General features: G+C 38.9%; 9 protein-coding genes across 11 annotated transcripts; 4 read left to right on the forward strand and 5 right to left on the reverse strand.

Annotated features, from left to right (window-relative positions):
- Window positions 455-2,507, forward strand: LOC104788418. The gene is made up of 6 exons (XM_010514163.1): window positions 455-566; window positions 656-1,212; window positions 1,337-1,529; window positions 1,675-1,739; window positions 1,842-2,052; window positions 2,130-2,507. The coding sequence occupies exons 1-6, from the start codon at window positions 543-545 to the stop codon at window positions 2,505-2,507; spliced, it is 1,428 nt and encodes a 475-aa protein (XP_010512465.1). The 5' UTR covers window positions 455-542.
- LOC104788419 (FT-interacting protein 1-like) lies at window positions 3,614-6,594 on the forward strand. Its single transcript, XM_010514164.2, has one exon. It carries the CDS (start codon window positions 3,630-3,632, stop codon window positions 6,537-6,539), a length of 2,910 nt encoding a protein of 969 aa, XP_010512466.1. The 5' UTR covers window positions 3,614-3,629; the 3' UTR covers window positions 6,540-6,594.
- LOC104788420 (AT-hook motif nuclear-localized protein 11-like) lies at window positions 6,591-8,947 on the reverse strand. The gene is made up of 5 exons (XM_010514165.2): window positions 7,987-8,947; window positions 7,589-7,656; window positions 7,365-7,496; window positions 7,116-7,277; window positions 6,591-7,028 (listed from the first exon to the last, which is right to left on the reverse strand). The coding sequence occupies exons 1-5, from the start codon at window positions 8,441-8,443 to the stop codon at window positions 6,786-6,788; spliced, it is 1,062 nt and encodes a 353-aa protein (XP_010512467.1). The 5' UTR covers window positions 8,444-8,947; the 3' UTR covers window positions 6,591-6,785.
- Window positions 9,815-11,659, forward strand: LOC104788421 (UPF0187 protein At3g61320, chloroplastic-like). Its single transcript, XM_010514166.2, has 4 exons — window positions 9,815-10,666; window positions 10,759-10,926; window positions 11,001-11,207; window positions 11,318-11,659. The coding sequence occupies exons 1-4, from the start codon at window positions 9,962-9,964 to the stop codon at window positions 11,492-11,494; spliced, it is 1,257 nt and encodes a 418-aa protein (XP_010512468.1). The 5' UTR covers window positions 9,815-9,961; the 3' UTR covers window positions 11,495-11,659.
- On the reverse strand, window positions 12,436-15,057 carry LOC104789818 (F-box protein At3g61340-like). Its single transcript, XM_010515460.1, has 4 exons — window positions 14,016-15,057; window positions 13,833-13,961; window positions 12,742-13,043; window positions 12,436-12,603 (listed from the first exon to the last, which is right to left on the reverse strand). The coding sequence occupies exons 1-4, from the start codon at window positions 15,055-15,057 to the stop codon at window positions 12,436-12,438; spliced, it is 1,641 nt and encodes a 546-aa protein (XP_010513762.1).
- On the reverse strand, window positions 15,536-16,751 carry LOC104789819 (F-box protein At3g61340-like). Its single transcript, XM_010515461.1, has 2 exons — window positions 16,376-16,751; window positions 15,536-16,281 (listed from the first exon to the last, which is right to left on the reverse strand). The coding sequence occupies exons 1-2, from the start codon at window positions 16,749-16,751 to the stop codon at window positions 15,536-15,538; spliced, it is 1,122 nt and encodes a 373-aa protein (XP_010513763.1).
- LOC104789820 (F-box protein At3g61340-like) lies at window positions 17,686-18,948 on the reverse strand. Its single transcript, XM_010515462.2, has one exon. It carries the CDS (start codon window positions 18,931-18,933, stop codon window positions 17,686-17,688), a length of 1,248 nt encoding a protein of 415 aa, XP_010513764.1. The 5' UTR covers window positions 18,934-18,948.
- On the forward strand, window positions 19,159-20,820 carry LOC104788424 (F-box/kelch-repeat protein SKIP4-like). 3 transcript variants are annotated; one of them, XM_010514172.2, is made up of 3 exons: window positions 19,159-19,242; window positions 19,579-20,082; window positions 20,154-20,820. In XM_010514172.2, the coding sequence occupies exons 2-3, from the start codon at window positions 19,598-19,600 to the stop codon at window positions 20,740-20,742; spliced, it is 1,074 nt and encodes a 357-aa protein (XP_010512474.1). In that variant the 5' UTR covers window positions 19,159-19,242; window positions 19,579-19,597; the 3' UTR covers window positions 20,743-20,820. The 3 variants fall into 3 exon arrangements, with proteins under 3 accessions (XP_010512474.1, XP_010512476.1, XP_010512473.1); XM_010514174.2 differs by having other exon boundaries at window positions 19,162-19,242; window positions 19,573-20,082; XM_010514171.2 differs by lacking the exon at window positions 19,159-19,242 and having other exon boundaries at window positions 19,249-20,082.
- On the reverse strand, window positions 20,885-22,689 carry LOC104788423 (pentatricopeptide repeat-containing protein At3g61360). Its single transcript, XM_010514170.2, has one exon. The coding sequence runs from the start codon at window positions 22,472-22,474 to the stop codon at window positions 20,984-20,986; it is 1,491 nt and encodes a 496-aa protein (XP_010512472.1). The 5' UTR covers window positions 22,475-22,689; the 3' UTR covers window positions 20,885-20,983.

A 22,695-nucleotide genomic window follows, 5' to 3' on the forward strand; every position in this document is an offset into this window, starting at 1 on the left:
TGTGTTAAGAATTGATTAGATGCAGATATTATTAACAAGTTAACATGTACTGAAAATAATTTATGATTCTTGAGATTATAATAAGTGTTAAAGACGATTTGCATCCTATTTAGTGTATTGGCAAATCTATATTTCCCGGAAATATGCAGATATTATTAACATGTATGTAAATAAATGTACTAAAATATTTTTAAAAGAAAATAATAATATAAATATGGAAGTTATATTAATTGGTGAATATCATATATGACATTACTGTATTGCCAATAAAGTTAAGATATATGTATACTTGTTATTCTAAAATGTAATATACTAAATACTAATGTTTCAATACATCAAATTACAACAAATGTAATCAAATCTCTTCTTTAAAATGGGTTTTCCGATCCACTGGGTAAATTAAACAAAGTCATCTGAATCAGACAGTAACTATGAAGATGAACAACAAAATTTTTAATCAGAAGGCAAGAACATATCATCAAAAACAGAGTTCCCATTCGAAATTAGCCATCATCACTATCGTCATCATCGTCTTCATCCTCATGCTCGGTGCTTGGATGGATATGGTACTAACTACACTAAGACTCTTTTTCTCATTTCTTTTGTCATTTTAGTCATGCACATATATATTGACTTTTGACTATTTATTATATAGTTTGTAATAATATGTAAGAGTATAATCCACATGAACATGATGACGACATCAATATCGACATTTACAAACACAAACATCACGTACCCATTAAACTGCAACACCACACAAACGTGTCCAAGAAACTACCCAGACAGATTCAAACCAGCAAATATCTCGTCCTCGGAAACTTGTCCTGACTACTTCAGATGGATCCAACAAGACCTAAAAGTGTGGGAAGAGACAGGGATCACAAGGGAAACACTAGAGAGTGCAAAACCAAAGGCTCACTTCAGGCTAGTGATAAAGTCAGGGAGATTGTATGTTGATCAGTACGAGAAGGCTTATGAGTCAAGAGATGTGTTCACAATCTGGGGGATACTTCAGCTTCTAAGAATGTATCCTGGCCAAGTCCCTGATCTTGAGCTTCTCTTCTTCTGCGATGATAAACCCGCTATTTGGAAACGAGACTTTAGGCAAGCAGAACCAAATGCCACGTGGCCTCCTTCGCCGCTGTTTCAGTATTGTGGTAACCGTGAAGCATACGGCATCGTTTTCCCTGATTGGAGCTTCTGGGGCTGGTACGTATAGTATGTGTTTTGTTTATATTCTTTTATAATTTATCTAAATTATGATTTACGTATTAGTTTAATATGTTTTCAGATACTTTTTTTTTTTGGTTATGCTTTTTGCGAATATCTAAAGGCCGGAGGTGAATATAAAGGAGTGGACTAAATTATCTGTGGCGATTAAAGAAGCCAACAAAAGGGTTAAATGGAAGGACAGAGTTCCATATGCTTATTGGAAAGGGAACCCTCTGGTTTCCCTAAGAAGAATGAACTTTATGAAATGTAATTTTTCCGATAAGTATGATCCCATGGTTCGTCTCTATGAGCAGGTATATAACCCATTTATTGTCAGCATCGAGTTTAAGTTATAAAATTTGTGGATAGTTCTATATATATCCTAAAAAGCATGCATGATAGTAAATCATGACTTTACGAAAAATTAAATCTGATATGTAATTGTAATGGCGGTTTCAGAATTGGGAGAAGGAAAGACAGATAGGGTTCCCAAGTTCTAACTTAGAAGACCAATGCACCCATAGGTAATATATGCAGTGACTATCTATTTAATAGTACTATTCATGTTTAGACTAATTTTTGGATAATTATAAACTTTTTTGGGGCTTTGAATTTGGACATTTAAGGTACAAGATTTACATAGAAGGTCGAGCATGGTCGGTGAGCAAAAAATATATATTAGCATGTGACAGTATGACTCTACTGATTAAAGCAAAGTATTACGATTTTTTCGCAAGAGGTATGATTCCATTAGAACATTATTGGCCCATTAAATCTCACGAGAACTGTGGTGATCTCAAGTTCGCCGTGGAATGGGGTAACAACAACACTGACAAGGTAAGCAACATATAGTGTCCAAGATTTTTAATTATACTTGTTTAAATCATGGATGCATCTTATAAATCTATATATAGGCGCAAGCTATAGGGAGACAAGGAAGTGAATACATTATGAAGAGACTAGAGATGAAGTATGTGTATGATTACATGTTGTATGTGTTGCAAGGCTACGGGAAACTAATGAAGTTGGATGTGACTGTGCCTAAAAATGCAACCGAAGTGTGTTCAGAGACGATGGCTTGTCCGATCACTGACGGTGGTCTGACTAGGCAGTGCATGGACAACTCGTTGGTTATGTCTCCCAGCGTCAAGTTGGCTTGTGACTTGCCGCCGCCTTATGGAGATGATGAGCTCAAGAGGTTTTATGAGAAACAAGATAGTGCGGAGAGAAAGGTTGAAAAGTGGGGCAATGAGTATTGGGAAGTCAAAAACAAGACACTTCAACAAAGATAGTATGTATAAATCTTACCCGGGAGTCACTGGTATACTAGCGAACACTTTAAACTAGAGTTCTTTAGAACAGAGTTATTTGAAATCTTGGCGGTGAAACAGAATTAGTTAACAAGTTTTGTTCTCCTATTCGGTATTCGGTATATCGAATATTAAGGTTTTAAAACTTTATAAGTCAGTCGTTTTGATATACTATATTACTTTTAGCAAAGTTAGTCGTATAACACCAACTATATTTTATCAAAATTAATATGGTATATATGTATATCAGTATTTTTTTGGTCAACTATCATTATTGGTTTAGACGTCCTGTTTTCACATATAATATAGATAATTTAAACAATGCAAGAATAATAACCAGAACCTTATTTTGTTGTTGCTGCCTAACTCAATATCAACAAATAAAATAACTACAACTTACAAGTTAAAGAAAAAACATTGAATAATTGACCCCCAAAAAATGAATAAAGAAGGACTAATGAGACATAGCGACTTCAACATATGTACGCCCAAATAAGAGACTTGAGGCCTCCTAATATGCGGACACGAAAACAGAGTAAATCGTAGACGATTACATTACGAGTATATATAGTAAACAGCCAAGTATATATAAATTCTATAAATTCTATAAATTGGGTTGAGTTTTTTAAACAAATTTCATGTTAACAAAAAAAAATCTGATCATATGTAGTTTTCAAATAACCGATAAAAATACGCCATATATTTAGAAAAAATTACCATGCAGTTTCGCTAATTTTGGTTCGAAAGATGACTCAACATGATTAGCGTCACGATTAAGCTTGTACATTACCTCCCAGTGGCCACTCCCATGACCCAATCTGACTTGTTGGCAACTAATGTTTTTAGTTATTAATATCAAAATTTTAAAATAAGTCTTATGATTAGCGTCACGTTTAGTAACAGATAAGCGCGTTGGATAATCATATAATTAATTAATTAAACATGGTCAACGTTTAATTACATTACAATTTTCCCGAAAAAACATTTGCCTAGTTGCCTTCTAAGACAAGTCTCCACGATCTCATTAGTATAGAAGAAACTTTCAAAAACCCTCTGCTCTGTTTTTCTTAACAAGTCAATCAATTTTTTCTAGAAGTAAAAAATATGAGTAATCTGAAACTTGGCGTTGAAGTCATAAGCGCGAGGCTAAAACCTAGAGATGACTATGGCGGTGTTAATGCTTTCGTCGAGCTACGATTTGACGATCAGAAAGTAAAATCCTCGACTAAGATCGATGACTCGAGTCCAGTTTGGAACGAGAAGTTCTTCTTCAACATCTCTGAAACAGAGGATTTGTCAAATCTGTTTCTTGAGGCTTACGTTTACAATAAAACCAGCAGCATAACAAAATCATGTCTAGGTAAGATTCGAATCTTGGGAACTGCGTTTTTACCGTACTCGGAAGCTGTTGGATGGCCTTACCCTCTTGAGAAAGAGAAATGGAGCATGTTCTCTTTTGCAGCCGCCAGCGGAGGTGAGCTAGCTCTCAAAGTGTTCGTCACTGATAACCCCTCTCCCAAGGTACCGAATGTAATCCCTCCAACTCCAAATAAGATTCCTTCTAAGACAACGCACAGAGTCCACAACATCCCTAAAACGGAGAAGAGTAAATCAAGCCCACGAGGAGATCAGAAACCATCTCAACCGCAACCGTCTGAACCACAACGGCCTCAACCGCCACCGGTTATGGAATCTTCTCGGTTTCAAGAACCGAGGTTTGGTTCTCTGATACCTACAACTATGGGATTTAATCCGAATCCACCGGACTATTCAATCAAACAGACGAATCCGGTTCTCGGAGGAGGCAGACGAGCAAGACCAAGTGCTCATGATCTCGTGGAGCCAATGGAGTTTCTCTTCATCAAAATCGTGAAAGCTAGAGATCTTCCACGAATGGACAAAACCGGAAGCCTAGATCCGTACATCGAAGTCAAACTCGGAAACTTTACTGCCAAAACAAAACATTTCGAGAAGAATCAAAACCCGGTTTGGAACGAAGTCTTTGCTTTCTCCAAATCCGATCAACAATCTAATGTTCTTGACGTCATCGTCATGGACAAAGACGTGATCAAAGACGATTTCGTCGGTTTAATCCAGTTTGATCTCAATGAGATTCCTACACGTGTCGCACCAGACAGTCCTTTAGCCCCTGAGTGGTACAGAGTCAACCACGAGAGAGGAGGCGACGTTATGTTAGCTGTTTGGTTTGGTACTCAAGCAGACGAAGCGTTCTCAGACGCGACATACTCAGACGCTTTAAACGCTGTTAACAAATCGAGTTTGCGTTCTAAAGTCTATCATTCTCCTAGGCTTTGGTATCTCCGTGTTAACGTCATCGAGGCACAAGACCTAGTTATCGTACCAGACCGGTTTCCAAATCCATCTGTCAAAATCAAGTTAGGTATCCAAGTGGTACGAACCAAACCGAGTCACTCGCTGAATCCGAGATGGAACGAAGAGTTCACGCTCGTCGCGGCTGAACCGTTTGAAGATCTGATCATCTCTATTGAAGACCGAGTCGCGGTTAACCGAGAGGAAACGCTGGGAGAAGTACATATACCGTTCGGTTCAATTAGTAGACGGATTGACGATAACCGGACAGTGCCTGACCAATGGTTTAGTCTTAAGAGTGAGAACCAGAGAAGAGTCAGATTCGCCACAACTAGGCTTCATCTGAATGTTTGTCTAGAAGGAGGCTACCACGTTCTTGATGAGTCTACTTACTACAGCAGCGATTTCAGACCGTCGATGAAAGAGTTGCTGAGTCATAAGCAGCCGTCGATTGGTGTTCTTGAATTAGGTATCTTGAGAATTGAAGGTTTGAGTTTAAGCCAAGAAACTGGGAAGAAAGAGACCGTGGATGCTTACTGTGTGGCTAAGTATGGAACCAAATGGGTAAGGACTCGTACCATAACGAACTGTTTTAACCCGCGGTTCAACGAGCAGTACACATGGGAGGTTTACGAACCAGCAACAGTAATCACAATAGGCGTGTTCGATAACAATCAGTTAAACGGTAGTAACAAAGGAGATGGGAAGATTGGGAAGATCAGAGTTAGAATCTCGACACTCGAATCCGGAAGAATCTACACTAATTCGTATCCGCTTCTTGTTCTTCGACCTTCAGGTGTAAAGAAGATGGGGGAACTGCATTTGGCGATTAGGTTTTCTTGCTCTTCCTATATTCAGATGCTAGTTCAATACTGGAAACCACTTCTTCCCAAAATGCATTATGCACGACCGTTAAAAGTCGTGCAACAGGAGATTCTTAGGCAGCACGCTGTTAACTTAGTGGCGGCTAGGTTAAGTAGAGCAGAGCCGCCACTTAGAAAAGAAGTGGTGGAATATATTTCGGATTCGAATTCGCATTTTTGGAGCATGAGAAAGAGTCGTGCAAATCTCTTTAGGTTGAGTTCGGTTTTCTCATGTTTACTAGGAACGGGAGAGTGGTTTCAAGATATCTGCAGGTGGAAGAAACCTCTAGCGAGTACAGCTATACATGTAGTCTACTTTGTGTTAGTGTGTTCACCAGAGATGATTCTTCCGGTGATGTGTTTTTGCTTGTTCATGGTTGCGGTGTGGAACTACAGGTTACGTCCGAGACAACCTCCACACATGGACACAAGAATTTCATTTGCAGACAACATCCATCCAGAAGAACTTAATGAAGAGTTTGATACCTTTCCTTATTCGTCTCAAGACCCCGGGATTGTAAAAATGAGGTATGAGCGGTTGAGGAGTATAGCGAGTAGAGCTCAAACGGTTGTGGGAGATATAGCAGGTCAGGGAGAAAGAGTTCATGCTCTGTTAAGCTGGAGAGATCCAAGAGCGACTTCAATGTTCATGGTGCTGTGTTTTGTTTCTTCTGTGGTTTTGTATGTTGTGCCGTTTAAGGTTTTTGTTCTTCTCACCGGACTATACATCATGAGACATCCAAGATTCAGGGGAAAGACACCTCCTGGATTGGTTAATTTCTTTCGGAGGCTTCCTGCTAAAACAGATTGTATGCTCTAGAATGCAAATACATATTAAGAAACAATCGAAACTTTTTTTCATGTTCATCACAAGTCAAGAAACCAAATCGATTAATTGAAAGCTCGAAAACACGCAAGAATCCCTAAAATTACTAATAATAGTCTTTGCTTTTCCTAAACAACCAAATAGACTTTTTTTTTTTAAGGGAGGTTAGCTCAAGTTTAAATCTTCTTCTTCTTCTTCTTCTTCTTCTTCTCCTAGATTCAATGCTTATATATACATGAATCATCCACGCATAAGATCAATGTCCATATGGGCGTGATGCATATCCATTGACCTTGAACCGGTTGACCACATGCCTACAGGGGTCTGAACAAGGTTTTGACTTTGCTGAGGAACAGGAGGTGACGTTGCTGCTGTGTTCTCATTGTTGTCCAAAGCACCAGTATCTTGGACATCTTCAGAAGTTTCTTCTCGTTTTTTAACCTTCCCTTTTGGAGTTGCCCAAATGAAGCTCCCAACGATGACCTTTTCAAGGAGGCAACAAAACACAGGTTTTAAAAGATGATATCTAAATTCATGTAATAAAATATGAATTTCACAAGCGCATGTCACCTGAACAGAACTTGCTGCTATTAGAGGACCTCCAATTCCACCACCAATGACACGACCATCAGGGCTAGCAAGTGAGACCGCTAGACTTCCAGTGCGGTTTGGGTAGTCATTGTCAGTTGTGTTCAGATAAGATGTTGAGAGAGATATGAGCTCAAAACGACCCTAGAGATTATATAAATTACAATCCAACATGAGTAATGTTTTGTCTCTTCTAAATGAAGATATAATGTGAGAATTAGATAAACAAACCTCGTATGTAATAGTTCCATGGGATGGTGGTGGCTGAAGAAGAGTTGCAGTAGAGACAGCACCACTAGCGGATAAGACACATATCGCTCTTGGACCTTGATGTGAGAAAGATATAACCTTTGATGCAATGTCCTGACAACAACAAAAAGAGTGTGATTATCTCAAGAACTATATAAGAAAGATTAAAAAGAGCACAAGACCAGGATAAGACAGGAGAGACATACTTCACCAACGGAGACTACAATTACGTGCGGTGTGAAGCTCATTCCAGACGATGAAGGCATCATATCACCTTCCAAAATAAATCAAAACAAACGCAATATGTGAAAACAGAGTTTAAGAGAAAGAGAAACAAATGCAATAACAGAGTTTAAGAGAAAGGCTAAGGCATAATTAAAAAAGATTATATTTTGAATTCAGCAATTAGACATTATAAAATTCTCCAGCTTTAACTAATCCTTAAAAGAGCCAATAACTGTTGGGATTAGCTATAATAACGTCCCACCTATATATATAAACTTCAACTAAGCTTAAAACTTCCCACCATATTCAGAGCCAATGTCCTTCTCCGAAAACTACATCTAATCAATAAAAAGAAGAAGCAAAGATGAGATCTTTTTACCAATGGAAGATGGCCGGTGCTTTCTACCGGAGCCAGGAGGTCTTCCACGGCCACGTTTGTTAGAGTTTGGAGAAACATTGGAGACTGAAGGAGACAATGCCAAAGAAACAGAACCATCTTGTCCATATTTTCTAGGCCGTCCTCTCTTGCGTTTCACAGAAGTGTCACCCGAAGGAGGAGGAGGAGCAACCGCAGCTCCTACCGTTGCTGAAGAATCAGCAGGAGAAGACTCAACTGGTAAAGGAGGAGACACGAATCCAGAAGAGCCACCACCAGGGTTTGGGTTTGGGTTTGGGTTTGACCCAAAAGGAGAGTTGGAATTGGAGAAATGGTGAAACCCTTGTGATCCATGAAACGACGGTTGAGTCTGTTGAGGAGGAGGACCTGAACCGGGTATTCCTCTTTGGATATAGTAAGAACCCGACCCGGATAACGCCATTGCTTCTCTTCGATCCATAAGCTTACCAAAAAGGACTCTGACTTTAACTTAGTAAAAATTCGTTGGGGACCCTTAAAGGTTCGAACTTTGTGGCTTACTGGACTACTAACTAATAGGGGCAGGCAGAGAGAAACTTATTTTTTAAAATTTTCTTCTGAAAAAAATGGATAAGAACAGAACAAAATCAGAATCTTAAGGGTTCGATAGACTTTAAAAAGATACTACAAACTTACAGAGTAAGGCAACATGCAACTGAAAAAATCCCTAACTGGGGGTTTTATGTAGCTTTAGTATCAAGCTTCATAAAATCTCAAGATGAAACTAGATCCAGAAAGGAAAAGGAACAATCTTTAATCTTCTTCATTCTCTTATTCTCTCTTCAAGAAGCTTTCTCAACCATCAACAATGGTGAGAAGGAAAAGAGGGTTCTTTGGGTTTTGGTTCCTAGGGTTCTTCTTTTCTCTCTTTCTTCTGTGTAGGAATGTGATGTTGCTTTTTTTTTTTTTGCTTTACTGAGGGGGTGACAGAGGGAAACAGAAACAAACAAAATAAAAATATCCAATCAGATCTCTTCTTCAAAGAGTTGAAAAGCATTTACTGTGGATGGATTTACACAATACAATGGTATTATAGTATATGATTTTCAAATTCGAATTTTTTTTTAATTTTTTTGGATGTCTGACTTTGACTTGTAAATCTCTTTAATAAGGACTTCTACTTTTCTAGCATCTAGCAAAAATTTAGGAGGTACCCCCCACCCATAACATCATCATCTTTGTGTGTGTGTGTTGGCTTCATTCATCAAACGCTATAGATTAGGTCGCGTGCATCAAACGAAGCATTGGGAATGAGAGAGTGAAACTCACACTCTTGAATTGGAGAGTGAAAAAGGAAAGTGATGTGATGTAGTAGTCTTAAGACTTTTGTTCCTCACTGGCTTCCACTTCATAAAAAACCTGGCTATAAATCTTTAGATTCCTTCCAACTAAATTCAGTTTACCCAAAAAAAAAAAAATTGTATATATTTGGCATTAACAGAAACATAACATGGATTAAACTCCCTTTTTTGTAGATAAAACAAGTCATAATTGTTCTCGTGTCTGTTTATGTGCACTTTTTAATCTTCAATTTCATCTAAAAATATTGAACTCATGTTGTGAAAAGATCAACAATCTAATAATTTGTTTCCTTAACCACCTAAACCTTATAATCTATATAAACGACGACGTTTTTGTTAAAAACTTTCTATGGGCCGGATAGGAATAATCAGGCCCAATAATTAACACATCGATTCCAGGCCTAATAAATCCTAACAAATATCTCAGATACAAACGATGTCGTATTAACGCCGAACGTAAACAATCCTGGAACAACCGTTTCAACGACCTTTATTATTATCACTTCTTTACTTCCGATTTTGCGAATTTGCTGCAACCGTACACTTACGCAGCCTCATGTGTGTTCTTCTTCACCGTCGTCGTCTCTACCAAAAACCCTAATCCCTAAAAAAAAAAAAAACCCTAATTTTCCCGCCCAATGTATCAATCCATAAACCTCTCCGTTTCTTCTAATTTCACTCACCGTCACCGACCTCTCCTCGAATCACCACGATTCCCTATCTTCTTCACCACCACCACCACCGGGTTCCGCAAACCCGTCAATCTAAAGCCTCCACGCGTCTCATCGGACCCTAATTCCAACGATTCAGGAGGTGACAAAGCCTTATCCGAACATCTCATCTCGTTTCTCAGAGCTGTCCCTGACTGGGCCGACGAGATTAAAGAGCGTGGGATGCAGCAGAAACGCTCACTCTACACACACGAGAAATGGGTCGAACACAGAAGCTCTCTCCGTCACGTGCGTCATCTCCTCTCGAGCTTCTCGTCACGTGTTATACTCTCTTTGATTCCTCCTGTGTTCTTCTTCACTACCGTCGCGGTTGTGATCGCTAGTTACAACACCGCCGTGGCTTTGGATTTGCTTCCTGGGATATTCCCGATTCTTAGATCGTCGTCGTTGCCGTATCAGCTTACGGCTCCGGCTTTGGCTCTGCTTCTTGTGTTTCGTACGGAGGCTTCGTATTCGAGGTATGAAGAAGGAAGGAAAGCTTGGGTTGGGATCATTGCTGGAACTAATGATTTAGCTAGGCAAGTGATTTGTTCTGTTGATAGCTCCGGTGATGAATTGGTTATTAAAGATTTGCTTCTTCGTTACGTTGCTGCTTTCCCTGTGGCTTTAAAGGTGAAATCTTGAAATCGAATTGTTGTTTGTGGCTCATGTTTAGATTTTGGTATTGGATTTGATTAGGAAAGTTTTCATTTTTTATTTTGCAGTGTCATGTGATTTATGGTTCAGATGTCGGAAGAGATCTCCGGAACTTGATTGAAGCTGATGACTTGTCTCTGATTCTTCAATCAAAGCATCGTCCACGTTGTGTAATCGAGTTCATTTCTCAGAGCATTCAGTTGCTTAAACTAGACGATTCAAAGAGGGATTTGTTGGTAGGATTCTTGACAGTTGCTACAGTGTTTGCAATATCCTTGTCTTTGATATTTGATATTATGGTTCATCGCAGGAATCAAAGATGCTCCATTTACATGAAGGCATTGGAGTTTGTGAACAACTCATGGGCATTCCGATTCCTCTGTCTTACACACGGTTAACCTCGAGGTTTTTAGTCTTTTGGCATTTAACTCTCCCAATCATTCTCTGGGATGAATGCCATTGGATTGTTGTTCCTGCTACTTTCATTAGTGCTGCATCTCTGTTTTGCATAGAAGAAGTACTTTTTCCTCCTCCTCCTCCTGCTCCACACTTAACTTTACATATTGACTTGTTTATCCTCTCCTCTTTTGCTTGAATCCTTTTTTCTTTTGGTTTGAAACTCTGCAGGTGGGTGTTCTTATAGAAGAGCCATTTCCTATGTTGGCATTAGATGAGCTTTGCGATCTTGTGCATAGTAACATCCAAGAAGCTGCTAAATCTGAGAAAGTCATACGTAACCGCATCATTGCAAAGATAAAGCTCCGTGAATTCAAGCACTCATCAAATGGTCGGCATAGATCTTGATTTCATGCTTAGGTTAGTTTGATATATATTTACATATTGTATAGAACCACCTTATACCAGTTAATAGGGATACTTTCTACCTTTACGTTACATTTGTATATCTTCCTTCTGTATATGTTTATGATGTATATTATACAAGTCATAAGTCAACCTTTACATAAGTTATAGTTTGGGTCAAGAAACGCCGTTATACCATCTACTATCTCTTGAACCAAATTCATTAGCCCTGTCATATTGTGGTTCTAAATAATATGGAACTCATCAAAGACAATTGGCTAAGTAGCTCATTAAAAGAAGAATATATAATGTTTCCGCTAAGAAAACATGAACAACCCCACAAGGAACCACAAAATATTTTTAAAAAGTTATAAAATAAGATCGAAGGACTGAGTTAAGAGGCCATGATCCTTGACACTTGCCGCAAATCCTCTACATGGTCTAGAAAGGTGTAAACTTTAAGTTGCTTGAGAGCATCATTAGTGGAGTACCTCTCCTAAGTTACTTTCAAATTAATTAATCATATAATTAATATTAATTTAAGTAAAGCAACCCTAAGAGTATTTTTGCAAAATCATTCCTTTACTAGAGAACTCAAATAAGGTTACTCAATCTTTTAAAAAATAATTTTTTAACATAACAACCAAAATGGTTTTTTTTTGTTCTTTACCAAAAATACCAAACTTAAACTAACATAATCAGCAACATTTTCATATTGGGGACCCAATTTGCTGTTTCATATTGGAACAAGATTTGAGTTTTCTTATACACATTGTGGATTCTGCAAATAAATTAGAAACTAAACTTGAAATGAAAGCTTGGCCCAAGCACAACTATTTACAAGACAGAGGAGAATGCAACAAAGGAAGAAGATGGATACCCGATGTAGAGACTTCTCTAGCTGCACTATCCTCTGGTTGTTGTTCCCATTGACGAGTCGAGAGTTACGGTAAGGATGAGCCAAAGTGTTTGTAAACGTTCCAAATAGCATCTTGAATCCTCAAAGGTCTCAGAGCCTCGGTTTCTTGGCTTGTGGTCACAACCGCTGTTCTGTCTGAAACTTCGACCTTGATCTGTCTGCTAGGAAGATCCTTGTATAGCTCAGTCCATTTCTGTATTGACCATCCTATGTGTTGCAGAATCACTTCAACTAATATCAAACTCTGCTGCTTTCTCATGTAAATGCTTTACCCAAGTTTTAGCAAAAACAACATCTAAACCCAACTGCTTCAAGTAATCCGTGGATGCACCATTAGCGTAAGCTGTCTGCACAACACCAAGACGAGACTGCTTCCTTCTTTACCATCATCAAGAATGTTTAGTTGCTCTTTGATGAAGAGAGCAAACAAAGATAAAATCTTATCACCATCAAGTAGCTCAACCTTTACATCAGAAGTAGAAGGAACATAAAAGTAAACCAATCGATCTGAATCACCATCCAAACTCGCACACCTCATCCCTACATCTTTTAACCCAAATCCTAAAGGCACAACCTTTTCTTTCTGAACAAAATCAGCACCTACACCTTCATTAAGCACACCTCCATCTCTACCTGTGTTAACTTACGAATCTCAAGATCAAGATTACTCAAAGACCCTCTAAGCTCCTCAATCTTCTGTCCACCAAAACATTAGCACCATCTACAACCAATTTGCTAATCTCAAACTTATTGTAAAGTGTTATTGTTTGTTCTACTAGGAGAGTTAAAGGCTTAAAGCATGATTACCTATACAATCTAAAACACAAAGACAGTTCATCCCTTTACAATCTAAAACACAAAGACAACACCTCACACAACACAAGAAAATCTGTCGTAAATCAGACAAACAATCGATTTAAGCCCCAACCCATAAACCCTCCATACAAATCACAAACCAATTAAACATCAAACATTACCCACTCTCACAATCAAATTGAATTTTACCTAAACCCTAACATTAACAACGAGATCAATAATTAAGTGATGAGGAGACAAACCTTCTCTGTCTGATTTGTCTCCCGGTGGACTTCGCCGCCGCCGTCGATGTCGCAGAAGGAGGTAGGTCATCGTTTGATGTTTGGTGTATCAATCGGAGTGTTTCCGGTTTGGTGTATCAATCGGTGGCGATTTGCTGTGTGGGATGAGAAGAGAGAGACAGACTCGGGGAAGAAAGAAGAAAAATGAGGAGAAAAAAAAAATTGCTTTTATATTTTTTGATCAACCAATCACAATGAACTACGTCGCGGTTCTCAAGGGTTACTCAAAGTGCTCCCTAAAGAATCGATTCTCATGTAAATGGATTTTAAATGGATTGTTTATTCATGAATTGGGGCCCAAACCCAAGAGAAATCAGGAGAGTACCCCTTAGTAAAGATGGTCTGAAGGCTTCCATTCCTTGGATTCTAACTTTTCTGAGGTTATTCTTCTCGGGATTGTAGTAGAAAAGTTTGAAATGATCGGTTATATAGTCATGCGACAACACAATTTCACCTGTATCACTCGTTCCAACATATCTTAACTTGATCTTTTTAAGTTTTTTCTTACCTGACTTGGCCTTTGCAACGACTTCCTTCCGAGGAGGAGGGGGAGGCCAAATATAGGTATAACTAAACCACTGATGTGTTTCAGCATCTTCTAGAACCCATAGTTGCATTTCAGAACTAGGTATTCTTCTTGAAGGTTTCCACATAAGCAAAGCTAATTTATCCTTGTAGTTTAGGAGAGTCGATTGAGTAGTATATGATCTTCCCATGCCTTGAGCAAGTCTTATACACTTGAATTTCTCAGATCGAAACTCAAAGCAAACTACGCCACTCCCAGTCGTGTGATAGTCATAGAGGTATGCTAAGTAATACAAAACACCATTGACGCATATCCCATCATATGCTGAATGATCAGATGTACGATCCACAAAAACACGTTCATGTGGTATGTTACATGAGATGATTCTCCATGATGGATTAGTTCCAGTTCCTAATGTCAAAACTTCAGCCTCAAGAGAACCATTAAATCGTCGGTGACGTATATGGGTCATGCACAACACTTTGAATTGTTTGTCGATCGGATCATAACCTAAATAGCTTGTCACTCCCCGCTTCCGCTTTGTATTCAGGTTGGGTAACGTCAAGATTTCTCCGGTGCTAGGGTTACATATCAATGGCACGTTAACTGTCCCTTGCTTTGAAGTTTGTTGATTTATACCGCACACTAAACCACGAACAGGACGGAATATTTCATAGGGACAATAAATCGGGAAACTCATATGAAATTTGACAGCTAAAAAACGAGACGACGTATCTTGAGGCGTCGGTGATGAGAAGAAGAACGTGTTGCCGTCTTTTAGGACAGTGAACAATAGCTTCGGCCGAGAGGAAGAGATGGTGTAGAACGGTTCGGTGAAATATGGATTTGTAAGTGTGGAATCATATAGCTTCGATACGCAACGAAATCTCGCAATAGACTTAGCAGGCAGTCTCATGAATATATCAATAACGAGATCAAACGGGATCGATTCTGAGATAATTACTTCTTCTTCATCCCTTTTCTTCCCTGAAAAAGATGATCGATTGCACCGCCGAATTTTCATGACTTGGCGGATACGCTTCTCGTAAGCCCTATAGTTTTTTTTTTCTTTTTTTTTTTCTCTCTTTAATAACGCACGTCTGATAATCGTATATATTCATACGAGGGTCTGAATGCAAAATATAAAAGAGAATATTCTCTCTTCTTGTGCATATATTATCCAAGAAAATCATAAGTAATATATACCGGATCATTGCAAAGATAAAGATCAATAGATTTAATTCTTTAGCCCTGTTGTAATGTGGTTTTGTACCTATGGAAAACGACTAATATGGAACTCATCAAAGACACAATTGGCAAAGTCGCTCATGAAAAGAAGAGTTATTAAAAAAGCTGCAAAACAACCAAGGCTGAGAGAACTGTATGAACCACTAAAGAAAACATGAAATCAAATCAGATTTAAAGGACTGAGCTAGTTGCCCAAAAGAAAAATTGAAAAAAAAAATAGTAATCCAATAAGACTTGAGGAGGACTGTGTTACGTTAAGAGGCCATGATCCTAGATATTTTCCTCAGATCCTCTACATGATCTAGGAAGACGTGAGCTATTTGATCCTTAAATGCTTCCATTCCTTGGATCTCAACTCTTGTCAAAGTGCTCTTCTCGAGATTACAGTAAAGGAGGTAGAAAGAGTCGGATATAATCTTTGGCGACAAGACAATTTCACCAGTGTCACTTGTTCCAACAAAAAATAGAGTCTCTTTCTTAGATGACCTAGTCTTTGCAACAACTATTTTCTTAAGAGGAGGACGCGGAGACCAAGAGTAGATATAACTCGACCATTTCTGGTTTTTAGCATCTTCTAAAACCCATAGTTGATAACCACTGTATTCCCCATCAACAGAGTACCCCTGACGCAAAGCTAATTTACCCTTGTAGTTTACCAAAGTCTGGTTTATACACTTGAATTTTTCAGATGTAAAGTCAAAGCAAACTATAATGTGAAACCTGCTGTAACCGGCAAAAACGGATGCTAAGGAGTACAAAACGCCATCGATGCATATACCATCATATGCGTTATGGCCAGCTTTACGATTCAAAACATCACGACAATGAGTTATGTCACATGAGATCTCTCTCCATGATGGTTTCTTTCCGGGTTCTACTGTCAGAATCTCACACGGTTCATACGCAGATCCTCCACCAGCAAGTGAATGGATCATGCACAGTAGTTTGAATTGTTTGCCGATGGGATCATATACCCTAGATAGCTTGTCACTACCCTCCTCTTTGATTTCAGTTTGGGTAAGTCCGTCAAATACTCTCCTGTGCTAGGGTTACATAAGTATCTATCCTTCCATTTATACTTCGTTGATTTATACCGCATACTAAACCACGAACAGGACGGCAAATTTCAAAGGTACGATTAAATGGGAAACTCATATGGATATTGACTGCTAAAGCAGACGAATCTTGAGGCATTGGTGATGAGAAGAAGAACGTTTTACCGTCTTTTAAGACGCTGAACAATAGCTTCGGGCGAGACGAAGAGATGGTGTAGAACGGTTCGGTGAAATCTGGATTGTCAAATGTGGAATCCCATAGCTTCGATACGCAACGAAACCTTGTTATAGACTTCGCAGGCAGTCTCATGAATATACCAATGATGAGATCATAAGGGATGGATTCTGAAATTGCTTCTTCTTCATTCCTTGGCGTCGTTGAAAATGATGGTGCATTGCACCGCCGTTTTTTCATAGCGGAAACGCTTCCCTTAAACCCTAAACTCTCTTTTTTTTTTTTTTTTTTTTTTNTGATAAACCGCTAGATATAGGGTTCTTAATTTTTTATAAAATGGTCTATTTATATAATTCTTCACAGTACGAGGATCTGAATGGGAAAATATAAAATAAAGCTAGCTATTTAAAAACGACGTTAACGACCCTCAGACGTTATACATTACCACCATTTTTGCCTGATTCATAATAATCTCGTAAACTGATCCATTAAGTATCATATAACTCAGCTTTCTCATGGAAAGCTAAAACTTATGCTTATACAAGTGTATGGACCTCTCCGTAGAGATATGAACAGTCACATAAAACAAAATAAATATTACTGTATATAATTCAATTGTAATTATATACAATATGTATTAACTATTAAGAGCCTGCTTTGATCCTCAACACTTGGCATAAGCTTCACGTCCTCTATGTGGTCTACGTTTATATAAGATATGAGGGTCCAAAGATTCTAAGTACATATATATAGAGAGGGTCCAAAGATTCTAAGTATATATATATGTAGAGAGAGGGTCCAAAGATTCTAAGTATATATATATATATAGAGGGTCCAAAGATTTTTGACGATAGGAATAGCCGAATAGGAGTTAAAAATTTTGAAGTACATATTTATATATCCTGAGGTCGCAGATTTATATGCAGATTTCATAGGTTTATACATTTTTTCATGATTTATGATCCATATATCTACAGTCTCAAGATGACTAACATACAAGTAAAACCCATCAAAGAAACTATTTGCAAATTAAGTCGATTGCTCGTGAAAATAAGAGTTTAAAACAACCATAGCCTACAAGTACTGTGTATATATAAACCACTGATAAAAGATGAGCACCATCACGAGAACATGAAAAAGATATAGTAAATAACTAAATAAGATAGTGAAAGGACTATGTTACGGCCTTTTTTGGCACAAGCTTCACATCCTCGACATGGTCTAGAAAGGTGTAAGCTTTATGACCCTTAAAGGTTTCCAATCCTTTGATTTTTACTATCTGGATAGTGTTCCTCTCGGGACTGTAGTAGACAAGGTAGAAAAAGCCGGATATGGTGTTTGGCGACATCACAATTTCACCTTTACTAGTGGTTCCAACAAAACATAACGTGTCATCTTTATATATATTCCTCCACGGAGGAGGCAAAACGTAGATATAACTCGACCATTGGTGTTTCGCGGCGTCTTCAAGAACCAAGAGTTGAATACCGTCGTATATTCTGTCGACGTTAGAATAATTCGGCTGAAGCTTAGCTAATTTACCCTTGTAGTTTACTAGAGTTGATTCAAGTCCATATCCTCCCGAGTACATCCCCATGCCATGATCAGCTTTCTTTATATAACTGAATTTTTGAGATTCAAACTCAAAGCATACTATATCAGGAGTCCCGTCGAAGACATCGTGCACCACGGCTAAGTAATACAAAACACCATTGATGCATATCGCATCATATTGACAAAAGCCATTGGTTTCCTCCACAACAGCAGGGTGATGTAGTATGTCACAATCTATCATTTCCCTTGACGAACTTGTCTTCCCGGTTCCTAACGTCAGAACTTGATGCTCTCCAGAAGGAGTGTCTTCTCCTCCTAGCGATGACCGTGTCATACACAATGCTTTGAAAGTTTTTTCGATCGGATCATACCCAAAAAAGCATATCACTACCTTCCTCCTTGTTTTCACGGTGGGTAAGGCCACGGATTCCCCTGTGCTAGGGTTACATATCAATGGCACAGTAACTGTCGCCCCCTTTGTAGTTCGATGTAAACCACATACCCAGCCACGAACAGGACGACAAATATGAGAGGAAGAGTTTATTGGGAAACTCATACGAATATTGGCGTATGTAGACAGATCTTGAAGATTTGGTGATGATGAGAAGAAGACCGTTTCATCCCCTTTTAGGCATGTGAACAAGATCTTCGGACGAGACGAAGACAAGGTAAAGAACGACTCGGTGAAATGTGGATCTTCTAATGTGGAGTTCCATAGCTTCGATACGCTACGACATCTCGCTACAGACCTCACAGGCAACCTTAAGAGTACCTCGATTACGAGATCCAACGGGATCGGTTCGGGCTTCACTACTTCTTCTTCATTCCTTGGCTTCGAACAAGATCGTGTCTTGCGCCGCGTCATCATGGTGGAAGCGCTTCTCTTAAAACCCTAATGACTTTTTTGTTTCCCCGTTGTCTGATTAAAAAACCTAGCTAGCAACCAAAACGCATAATTAAAACGTGTCTCTCAAGCTCCCGGGGTTTTCTGATTAAAAAGAGAATAATAAGGTCTAATGTATAATATTTAATATTATAAGGGTCTAAATGAGAAAATGAATAAAGACGATTCAAACGATGTCGTAGAAGAAAGAAACTGATCTCTTCTCTTCTTCTTCCTTCGCCGGGAAGCTCACAAACGGAGAACTCTGCTGTTCCTTGGGACGTTTCCCTGAAGGCAAGTTCTTATAGATTCCCCGCAATTTTTTTTCTCTATGTTATTTTATTTTCAAATTCACTTTGTACTCTGAGACGATATGAGATCTGGGGCTGCTTTATGATCTGTTTCAATTCTGAAAATTTGTTTTGCAGAGCTTTAGATCTGATTGTTTCTTAGTTGGTTTGATGTAATTTTTGACGCGTTTGATATGTGGAATGTGATAGCTGAATCATTGGTTTGCCTTGTTTGTGTATACCGCTCTTGATCATCAAGATCACTTGTGTAAATTGTTACATTAACTTAGTTTAGGGATTAGCCATATATATCTGAGCCAGTGTTTATTTGTAGAATCAGATTTGGTGGATCATTCACAATGGCGTGTATAGTAGAGGAGACAGAACGTGCAGATCAATCAAATGAGACACAAATTGCACTTATAAGCGGAGTTCCTGATGATATCTCAGAATCTTGCTTAGCTAGAGTTCCTAGAGAATATCACATGGCAATGAAATGTGTTTCAAGGAGATGGAGAGATTTTGTGTGCAGTGATGAGTTTTGCGATTATCGGATAAAGTTTAACTTGGCTGAATCTTGGATTTACGCCTTGTGCCGTGACTTATCTGGCGGTGTCTTCTTACACATGCTGAATCCTTTCTCTTCCAGAAGAAGATCATGGAAAAGAATCCATGAATATCAGTATATACCAAAGAGAGAAGGCATGGGTTTTGCAGCATTGGGTAAGAGACTGTTTATGTTGGGTGGATGTGGTTGGTTAGAAGATGCTACTGATGAGGTTTATTGCTTTGATGTTGCTATGAACACTTGCTGCGACGTGGTACCTCCTCTTTCAACTAAAAGGTACTTCTGTTTCTCTTAGGATTCTTAATCTTGTCTTGTCCAGCGTCTTAATATTCCGATTGCATATGTAGATGCTACTTTGCTTGTGAAACGGTGGATGGAAAGATTATGGCAATTGGTGGGCTAGGGTTGAATCCAAACGCTAAACGAACTTGGGACGTCTATGATCCTTTGACCAGAACCTGCAAATCTTGTTATGATGCAAATATAGTCCCTGAAATAGAAGATTCATTTGTAATGGACGGAAAGATATATGTTCGGGGTGGTGGATCTTCCACTGTAGTCTATAATGCATCTAGCGGGGTTTGGGAAACTATGGAAGATGTTATGGCATCAGGATGGAAAGGTCCAGCAGTTGTTGTAGCAGATGAGCTCTATGTTTTGGATCAAACTTTTGGAACTAAGCTAACAATGTGGTGCAAGCATAAGAGAATGTGGATTAGTATCGGGAAGCTATCTCAATTGGTGATGAAACAGCCTTGTCGGCTTGTTTCTATTGGGAATAGTATCTTTGTGATTGGTAAGGATTGCTCTACTGTGGTAATAGATGTTGAGAATGTGAGGAAGACGTCAATGAATGGAGTGATGGTATGTTCTTCTATACCAAAGACTTGGGATGATGATATAGATGTTATTAGCTGTAAATCTGTAGCCATATAATATGTTTAACTATCTACTACTTTGCTCTTGTCTCAAAAAGCTTGGACCTTGCACAAACAACATATGCTGTTGCTGTTTCATGTAAGCTTGTCTGAATCACAACACTGTCTTCCTAGTTCATATAAACGAATCCCCAAATCCAAATCTCAAAAGCTTTTGGTTCTTGATTGTTCAATTGGGTGACAAAAAGGTAGCTTTCAATTGGTCTGCAAACAAGAACCGATTACAGTGAAGCTACATTCTAAATTAGCTGTTTTCCAGGCGGTGGCAAAAAGCTATGCAGTTTCTCTATCTTCATCTTGAGTTCCTGTAGTTTCCCCAACTCGTCTTTGCTCGATAATGAGGTCTCTAACATCCGATAGACTGGTTCGCTCACACACCTTCCTCTCTCCACTGTTTGCATCGAGCACTCAAATGCATCATTGGCTCTTCTTCGAGCGCACAGTGCAGTGGTAAGGAGATCCAACGCGTGACCATGAGGGCAATACCCTTTCTCCAACATATACTTCCACAGATCTAATCCTAAGTTAACTTCACCGTTTTGACAGAACAACTTCATCAGCATCACCACGGTTGGTGTTTTCGGAACCAGAGATCTTTCCTTCATCTTCTGATAATACTCACATACACCATTGAATCCAAACTCTTTCGATTTCATCAGTCCAATAAACATGGAGTGAAAAGTTACACTGTCAGGCTCAATACCTTTCTCTTCCATCTCCTTCATCACCTTAACAGCACCACTCACATCTCCACATTTCATAAGCGTACTCATCAAAGCGTTATAAGCTCCACAATCAGGTATTAACCCTCTCTTGGGAATTTCATCGAACAGTTGGCGTGCTTTGATCTTATTCCGAGCTACACCAGACCCATGAATCAACGTAGTGAGTATCTGTACTGTGATATCAAAATCTAAACGATCCATATCTTCAAAGAGTCTCAAGGCTTCCCCAAAGTTGCGTTTTTTACAGAACCCATCGATTCTAATACCGTAAGTAACTGAATTGGGTTCGAATCCTCGTTTCACCATCTCATGATAAAACAGCTCAGTGGCCGTAACATCACCAGCTTCCTTAAACCCTAAAAGCAAAATGTTCATCGTCTTCACATCTGGGTTAAACCTAGAATGCAATTTCTCAAAAACTGATCTCGCTTCCTTCATCTCACGCTCTGTGCAAAACGCTCGTAGAAGAACATTGAACTCATCAACACCAAACCTTTTTCTAAAAACCTCTTTCTCCATCTTCACGAAAGCTTCTAAAGTTTCTTCGTAAGAACCAAATTTAGCGATTTTGCAGAGAAGTATGCTCATTGACTTAAAACTCAACAAACCAGGGTAGTCTTTTCGCATTTCCGCCATTAAAGCCCAAGCTTGATCGAAATAACGCATCCGTGCGAGGATGTGAAGTGTTTTCTCGAATGAATCAGAGGTGGGTGGAGATGATTTGGAGGTTTTAAGTGTATACTTGAAAAACTCGAGAGCTTTGAGGCCGTTGGAATGAGCAGCGAAGAGACGACCGAGGACTTCTGATACAAATTCCGGTGATAGAGATGATAAAGGGATGTGCTTGGAGAGAATGGGTTGAATCGGATGGTTTGGGAATGGATGATCATTGATGATTCTTGTGATACGTTCGATCTCTGTTTTGTTTATCGATGTAGAGGATAGTGATGATGATAGTGCCGGAGCAAGAAGACGATATGAATCGGAGGAGCTCTTCTTTAGCATTTTCTTCTTTTTTTTTCCCAAACCAGAAAATAAAAGATTCAGACCGAACCTTTAAAGGAGTGTACATCTAAGTTAACCGAACCGAACCGAACCAAACTGAATCTGAACATCGGTTTATTTTGGTTATTAAAAACCTTTAGCAGATAAATTGCGAGCTTTATTCGTCGGCATCTGGGGAGAAGTTCTTCGGCGGCGACGGAAGTTTCTTTTTTTTTTTTTTT

The sequence above is a fragment of the Camelina sativa genome, chromosome 5 (assembly GCF_000633955.1).
Source record: "Camelina sativa cultivar DH55 chromosome 5, Cs, whole genome shotgun sequence".
Classification (NCBI taxonomy): domain Eukaryota; kingdom Viridiplantae; phylum Streptophyta; class Magnoliopsida; order Brassicales; family Brassicaceae; genus Camelina; species Camelina sativa.